We start from the raw sequence: 8,459 nt of genomic DNA, 5'->3' as shown, positions 1-8,459 counted from the left end.
TCAGTTGAACTGAACCCAAGGCCAATTTTTCAATCATAGGTTTCGGAAAGAGATGTCTATCTGGTTCTGGGAAGTTTCTAAGTTTGCGGTCGTGTTTCAACAAACCTTCCCAACTCCAGCCGGGAAAGAAAAATCCTCCCAGCTTTCTTCTGATGTCTGCAGTATTGCCAAACTTTGGACATTGTCACACCATTGCTTTTCTTCCCGCGCCTTTTAAAGTCTCAGTTCTTTCAGAATCCTTACATTTTTACCTTTAATCCACGTCAATTAGAAAAAAATTACGCTCCGATGTCTTTACTATTACTTCGGTTTATGGAAAACAATGACGGACAAATGTGTAACTCTGTGTAGAAAAAATTGTAACTTCTATTGTACAGAGCGAATGGAGAGTTTGAACCAATGCGTTCCGTTGTAGAATTGCAGACAACTGTTCAAGTGAGTTTCACCTTCTCTGTCGTGTGTCTATTGCGATGTATTTAAGTGCATTACCAGGAGGAAGATAATCATTTTTAATTGCGCCGACGCAATGATCCCTCCCTCTCTATAAACCACGCCAGAAGTTAAAGCTGAGAGGCGATCTTTGGGGATGCAGTCTCGTTTGAGCAATGACTTAAGCCCCGAGCAAGAGGGAAACTGTGTGAAATTTTGATGTCGGTTCAATCCTGCGCAAGTCAGGCGCAAGAGAGACACAGATCGCGCCTGTTCCGCCTGGAGGCTTTGCTTGTAGGCTTAAAGTGCTGCCTGAGGAGAGAACATCTTTCCAATGAAAGGCCTGCAGAGCGAACTTCGGTCCGGGCAGCTCCTCGGTGCGAGGCAGGGACCTCACGAAGTAGCTGTGGACATCGACAATCTGGGCAGCTCGCCGCAGGATATCTTACTCTCTAGGCGGTTCACGTAATCTCTCCATCTGAATGGACCGATCCCCTGTGCAGGATGGAAAATATTTCCAATAGTGTTAATGATACGTTGCCACCGCTCTTTCGCTGCGATCACCAATCGTGTCCTCTCTTTCCCGTCTCCACGTTGATCCCAGTGACAACCATCTGTATCGTTCTGTTCATCGTCGGCGTCACCGGTAACACCTTAACAGTCCTGATCGTGAGAAGGTACAAGGACATGAAGACTACGACCAACCTGTACCTGTCCAGCATGGCGATGTCTGACCTGCTCATCTTCTTGTGCTTGCCCTTTGACCTGTATCGCCTGTGGAAGTACAAGCCCTGGCTCTTCGGGGATTTCTTTTGCAGGTTTTATCAGTACATCAACGAAGGTTGCACCTACGCGACCATATTGCACATCACAGCCCTGAGCATCGAGAGGTACCTCGCCATCTGCTTCCCCCTCAAAGCCAAGGTCTTCATCACCAAGCGAAGAGTGAGATCAGTTATCGCCTTGCTCTGGTCTCTGGCCTTGCTGTCGGCTGTACCTTTCCTTTTCCTGGTTGGAGTGGAACAAGATATGTGCAAACACACCGAATACGCCGTCAGCTCGGGGCTCCTAAACATCATGATCTGGGTGTCCACCATCTATTTCTTCTTCCCCATGTGCTGCCTCACTTTCCTCTACGGGTTCATCGGAAGAAAACTGTGGAAAAGCAAGGACGAGATCAGGGGTCCGAATGCTGCAAACCGAGAGCAGTGTCACAGACAGACCGTCAAAATCTTGGGTAAGTCCGGTTGTGCCCAACGGTTTGAGAACAAGCGGAGACAGATTCAGAGTAAGCGCCCGGAGAGTAGCCATTATATTATCTCGCCTTCAAAATGTGCATGACCTGGCTGAGCACAGTCTGGTCGTCAAGGTGCAAGCTTTTAAAATCTCTGGTAATTATAGATTGCCCAAATTTTAAATACAATTAAGGTACCTGCACACAAAGCAAGATACGTTGTGCATCATTCACAGCATTCAGCAAATTCACCTCTGAGTTCCAAGGCTCAATGTTCAAGTTGGACCCCAGGCTTGATCACGAAAATCAAAGTCCTGCTGAGGTATAAACTTCTTTAAGGTTGTTAAACCTAGAGGCCATTTTGCTGCTCTGTTGAATATAAACTATATGGTACTGTTTCAAAGAATTTCCTGGTGACCAGGCCAGGATTTAATATTTAATCATTGTGATAATAATAGGTTCCCCGGTTGCTATTAATGAGAGTTTGCGTGCAAATTGCCTATTACCGTGACAGTAATTATATTTCAAAACCGCTTAACTGACTGCCAAACGCACTGAGACTTCTGGTGAAGGTGAAAACCATTTTACAAAATGCATTTCTTTTGAACACGCTTCACATGAACCTGAACAATCATTAAAGTGTGAAGCTGGTCGTTGTGTGGATTCGAATATTGCACATCTTTTAAGTGACACAATTGTCAGCAGATGAAATAGTCCAGCTCATGCTGTCTCTTCCGGTGTTGTTCTGTTAATTGCAAAGTAATTTAGACTTGCAAGTTGTAAGAAAATAACCTGCTGAAAATGGAACAGGATTAAACTGAGTATACTCAGCAGACCTGGCTGCATCTGTGGCGACAGCTATTAATATTTCAGATCAACCTTCAGAACAAAGCTGATGGCTAGCACTGTAACTATATATAACAGAAATAATAGATGTAAAATACTGAATGAACAAAATGTCCAATGGCTGATAGAAAATGACTTTGAATATATCACTTGACGGCCAGGTTATTCGTTCTTGCATTACTCAGTTTGGTCCCCAGGAAACATTTAAAATCTAGTCGCCTAGTTCTTTCCTTATAAATCTGTATTTGGAACACTACTGTTGGAAAGTTTAATTTATACATATTATCAGAAATCTGTTGTTAGCTTTCGTTTCTACATTCATTTGTTTTGCTTCCGGGCCTGCAGTGTTGCAACAGATGTTTCTTTTAAATAGAAAGAAGTCATTTGATTGTCAGGCTATTGAATGAGCTAAAACATGCGTGCATTTGGTATAATAGAGTTGATGTTGTAGCTCTTATTTGCACATTACGAGTTACTGTATGCTTTGTTTGTCGACAGTGATGCCCAAGGAGCTGTGGTGTTGTAGTACAGGTCCAATTCTAAAGTAGGGCTTTCACAATGACATCATGCTGAAATTAATGGCCCTGTTTCTAATCTGTCTTTGCAGCTGTGGTTGTCCTTGCGTTTGCTACCTGTTGGTTGCCTTTCCACATCGGCCGAAATCTATTCTCCAACAACTCCGTGAGTGGGGGCATCGATATGTTCGTTTTCAGTCAGTATTTCAATGTCGTTTGCATGCTGCTCTTCTACCTCAGCTCCTCCATCAACCCAATCCTTTACAACGTCATGTCCAAAAGATACAGAACGGCAGCTCACAAGCTGCTGTTCTCTCGCCAGGCTCGGCCGTGGTCTTTCTTCAGCACCCGGGACGTCAGAGACGACACTTTAGCTTGTACAGGGACAAGCACTAGTGTCTGAAACAGCCAAGAGAAACACTGGATACATCTACTGGATATACGGAATGAAGGGGGAAAACGGAACGGAGAAAATGTTATTTTTGTAAATACAGACTGTGTTTTTCTGAGTTCGTCTGTGTAAATCGTCATATTGTACTTTGATGAAAATGTTCGCTCTATTAATGTCGTGTGCAAATTTCGCTGCATGCCTTTGGATACTCCAATTTTACAATTGCTAGTTGGCTTAAGTTGGATTGCGATCTCTCATTGTGCCAGTCTATAAAAAGGCGCGGAAATGGAATCAAAATAGAAAATAGTTTTAAAACGTTGAGCAGTAGTTCACAGCCGGCTCAATATAAAGACGTGTACAGAACCGAAATAACACGACCATCTCCAAAGCAGATTCGAAACGCTCTTTGGCATTCGCACCGTTAGCATTCTAAGGGGTGATCTCTGACCAGAAACTACTATGGACAACATTAAAAGGTAAATGTACAGTCGCCATAGTTTTACGGGACCATAGACGAGAGGTAAGTTTAACCTGAGGGTCACCATACGTATGTGAGGAGCCATACTGAGAAGACAGAACCCTCACGGTAAGCACAAACGGTGCGGGATTAAAATAAACTGTTTGTGTCACTTTGCATCCAAACCTGCGGTACAGCCAAGCTGTTCCAGTACAGCTACAACACTGGTATCTTCCCAACAATGCGCAAAATTGCCCAAGTATGTCTTGTGCATAAAAAGCAGGAAAAGTCCAACCTGGCCAATTACAGCCCCACCAGTTTACACTGGGTCACCAGTAAAGTGATGGAAGGTTTATTCAGCAGGGCTATCAAGCAGCACCTGCTCAGTGACACCCAGTTTGGGGTCGGCCAGGACCACTCAGCTCCTGATCTCATTGCTGCCTTGGTCCAACCATGGACAAAACAGCTGAACTCCAGAGGTGAGGTGAGTGACAGCCCTTGACATCAAGGCTGCATTTGATCCTGTGTGGCATCAAGGAGCCCGAGCAAAACTGAAATCAATGGGTCTCAGGGGGCAAACTCTCTACTGTTTGGAATCATACCTAACGCATAGGAAGATGGCCATGGTTGTTGGAGGTCAGTCATCTCAGCTCCAAGATGTCTCTGCAGGAGTTCCTTGGGATAGTGTTTTAGGCCCAACCATCTTTAGCTGCTTCATCAATGACCTTCCCTCCATCATTAGGTCAGAAGTGGGGGATGTTCGTCATAGATTGCAATATGTTTGGCACTATTCATGACTCCTCAAGTACTGAAACAGTCTATATGCAAATGCAACAAGATTTGGACAACATCCAAGCTTGAGCTGACAAGTGGCAAGCAACATTCATGCCACACAAATGCCAGGCTATGTCCATCACCAATAAGAGACAATCTAATCACCACCCCTTGGTATTAAACAGTGTTGCCATCACTGAAACCCTCACCCCCTCCCATCATCCTGGGGGCTATCATTGACCAAAAGCTCAACTGGACTCACCATACAGTGGCTACAAGAGCATGTCAGAAGCTAGGAATACTGCAGTGAGTGTCTCCCCTTCAAACTCCTCAAGCCTGGACGCCATCTACAAGTCACGAAGCATAAATATGACCAAGTATTCCCCAATTGCCTGGATGAGCGCAGACCCAACAACACTCAAGAAGATTGCCACCATCCAAGGCAAAGCAGCCTGCTTGATTGATACCACATCCACAAGGATCTACTCCCTCCACCACTGATGCTCCGCAGCAGCTGTGTGTACTATCTACAAGAAGCACTGCAGAAATTCACCAAGGATCCTCAGACAGCACTTTCCAAACCCATGACCACTTCCATCTAGAAGGACAAGGGCAGCAGATACATGGGCACACCACAACATCCAAGTTCCCCTCCAAGCCACTCACCATCCTGACTTGAAATATATTGCTGTTCCTTCACTGTCACAGGGTCAAAATCCTAGAATTCCCTCCCTAATAGCTTTGTGGGTCAACCCACAGCAGGTCGACTGCAGCTGTTCAAGAAGCCAGCTCACCACCACCACCTCAAGGGCAACTAGGGACTGACAATAAATGCTAGCCCAGCCCACATCCTACAAATAAATAGGTGAAAAAAGGTGCTAATCAAGCACTTAGTCCCTGGCTAGAACAGCAGCTGGGAGTGTGGGTAATTTGCCGAGAGTGGCTCACCTCCCAATTTCTCCAAGTCTGTTTACTACCACTAAGGTAGAAGTTAGAAGTGTGGTGGGATATTTTCTACATGTCCAGATGGAAGAAGCTCCAACCAAACTCATGAAGCTACAGCATTCAGGGTGGAGCAGCATCTAGAACAGCACTCACTCTTTGACTAATACTCTTTAGCTACCAGTGCACAGTAGCTACAGCATGCATGACAGCAGCTGAGGCTTCTTTGGTTGTACTTATTTCCTGAAACACCTGATCACCAACACCTAGGGGAAAGCTAGCAGTGACATGAGAAATCTTCACAACCACTGCTAAGATGTTAATTGCTATTCTACAATTGTCCTCTTGTCAGAATCCCAGAAATGCCTAACCAATAAAACTGGGCAGTGACCTTCACCAGATAATTGCAGGTTTATGTCTAAACCTGCTTGAGGTTTACTGAAGACTGGTATTAATGCTGGTGTTCCAATGACACTCACACACTGTGGATTTTTTTAAAAAAGAAATTATCTCCGTGATATTGAGAAGATGATGCAACAAAACGCCTCTCTTGGAAACGTGCAATGCATCCAGGAGATGGTTTTTGTCATGGATCACATGATTCAGTCAGAAAGAAAATGAGGAACATGCAACCATACCCCCCAAAAATTGTTGTCTGATTGTAAAATTATTTACAGTCTGTGAAGAGGTGAATTTAATACTTACTGCAATGATTACAGCTGTGTACTAATTAAAATTGACTAATGCACAAGATTTACTTCTGATAATATTGATAGCTACATGTTCCTACAAAACGATAACTTTCAAAAATTATGTAACAAAATAATTAAAACACAGAAATTGTTGTATACTTAAATTACCATTACCATTTAGACACGAGTGTACTTAAAGGGAGATCAAGCAAGTGAGAAATAGTGATTGTGGCTCATGCAGTATTGCAGATTTCATGGTGCTGATTGTATGGTAATTGACGTCACTGAACTGGTTTGTTCCAGTCATTCATGGTAACCACCAACTACTTATCATAGGCTTTGACAGGCTTTAGCTAAACATCCGGGCTAAATATTAAATGAAGGCAAAAACTGAGACTTTGCATCAATCTTACTTTATACTACTTATAAATGTGGAGGAGAGTTTTATGTCTCTTTCTGTTAATCTATGCTTTAAATATGAAAGAAAATGCTTTAAATGGAGTGTTCTGAATACTATGCATAATATTCTACGTTTCAGCTTGGCTCTGTTCCATGGAGTTCTCTCCACAAAATGCTCTCGATGCTGTGTCAAATAAAGTTTTCAATTTTGACATCAAAAGAGTTTTATTAGGTGAGGGTATCAAGGGATATGGATCAAAGCCAAGAAATTAATTTGAAACATAAGTCATATATTATCTAAGCGAATGACAGAAGAGACTTGAGAGGCTCTCCTCTTGGTTCATCTGTTTCTCCATTTCTATGAGCAAAAGCTGGAGTGTTTAAAATCTGTTACTAAGGAATATAAACACAGTTTTTACTTAGTAGATCATAGACAAGATATTCGACACTTTAGAATTTGGTTTGTTTCGTGTCTTGATGCTTTTGGGAGTACTATTCCTCAGTGGTAATAGATGATTAGATGAAGCAAAGTAGGAGAAGGTTCATGTGGGCTTTAAAAACGAAGAGACTAACTAATGGTCATGGTTTTATCACCAGACTATTGATGTTCTGGGGAACCTTGGTTCAAATCTTGCTATGGCCGAACATGGAATTTGAATCCAATAAAAATTTGGAGTCTTTTAGGGGCGGCACAGTAGTTAGCACTGCTGCCTCAGTGCTAGGGACCCAGGTTCAATTCCAGCCGTGGGTGACTGTCCGTGTGGAGTTTGCATGTTCTCCTCGTGTCTGCATGTATTTCTCCTGTGCGCTCCGGTTTCCTCCCACAGTCGAAAGATGTGCAAGTTAGGTGGATTGACCATGCTAAATTGTCCATGGTGTTCAGGGATGTGTACGTTAGGTGTATTAATATTGGAAATACAGGAATAGGGGATGGGTCTCGGTGGGATAGTGTTCAGAAGGTCTGTATGGACTTGTTGGGCTGAATTGTCTGTTTCTGCACTGTAGGGATTCTATAATTCTACGACCTGTTTTGGTGCAACAAATTTGATGCAAGCTTTCCCATCTTTTATGTTTTTATGTCCTAGTTTCCAACTTGAGCTTTTGTATGTTTTTTAATCTAATGGGATCTATTGCTAATAAGAATGTCAAACTAATGAACTGAACATGAGAAATCCAACACAGTCGGGAATGCTACACTAGATAAAGATTAATCTCTTCATTTGTTAAGAACGTAATTAAATTAGTCAATGAACTGCAACCTAATTTTACTGCAAACACTCTACAAAGTGGTTGCAGACATTTTCAATTCTGATATGGCACTGCTTCAAGAAACTAATGAAGCTTGTAGAGCAAAACTTACATGAATTGATTTACTTATAGATCTTAAAATAGATAGGAGCTGCTGACTTGTGACCTAAATGGATTTTTTCTGAGTGCAAAATGATGAAAAGGTTACACTATTGCAGGAAGAACAGTCGTTTTTTGCAGGGTTGGGGGTTTGGTATCGGCATCTGCTGTTTTGTGTCCTTATCATCATTGATTCTCTCCCCGCTTTGGGATTGAAAACTTTACAAAAGTCACAAAACTTTAAAGTTTTTGAGCAGATTTATAGCTTGGGTTATGGATGAAGTTGCAGATTTGCTTGCTGAGTCATTATGTTTGACTGCAGATGTTTCATTATGCTAGGTAATGTCATCATTGCACTTCCAGTGAATTTTTGGTGGTCTGTCCTGCTTGTAATTTTACATGCGCTGGCTTGCTGGGGTGGTTGGTATTACTT

At 42.7% G+C, this 8,459-nt stretch overlaps 1 protein-coding gene across 1 annotated transcript; it reads left to right on the top strand.

Moving 5' to 3' along the window:
- Positions 1-759: 759 nt before the first annotated feature.
- On the top strand, positions 760-6,862 carry mlnr (motilin receptor). The gene is made up of 2 exons (XM_048541071.2): positions 760-1,666; positions 3,117-6,862. The coding sequence occupies exons 1-2, from the start codon at positions 934-936 to the stop codon at positions 3,425-3,427; spliced, it is 1,044 nt and encodes a 347-aa protein (XP_048397028.1). The 5' UTR covers positions 760-933; the 3' UTR covers positions 3,428-6,862.
- The last annotated feature ends 1,597 nt before the right edge of the window (positions 6,863-8,459 follow it).

This window comes from Stegostoma tigrinum, chromosome 12, assembly GCF_030684315.1.
Source record: "Stegostoma tigrinum isolate sSteTig4 chromosome 12, sSteTig4.hap1, whole genome shotgun sequence".
Lineage (NCBI taxonomy): Eukaryota > Metazoa > Chordata > Chondrichthyes > Orectolobiformes > Stegostomatidae > Stegostoma > Stegostoma tigrinum.
The sequence above is the reverse complement of the archived record's forward strand: the minus strand, read 5'-3'. Positions and strand labels throughout refer to the sequence as shown.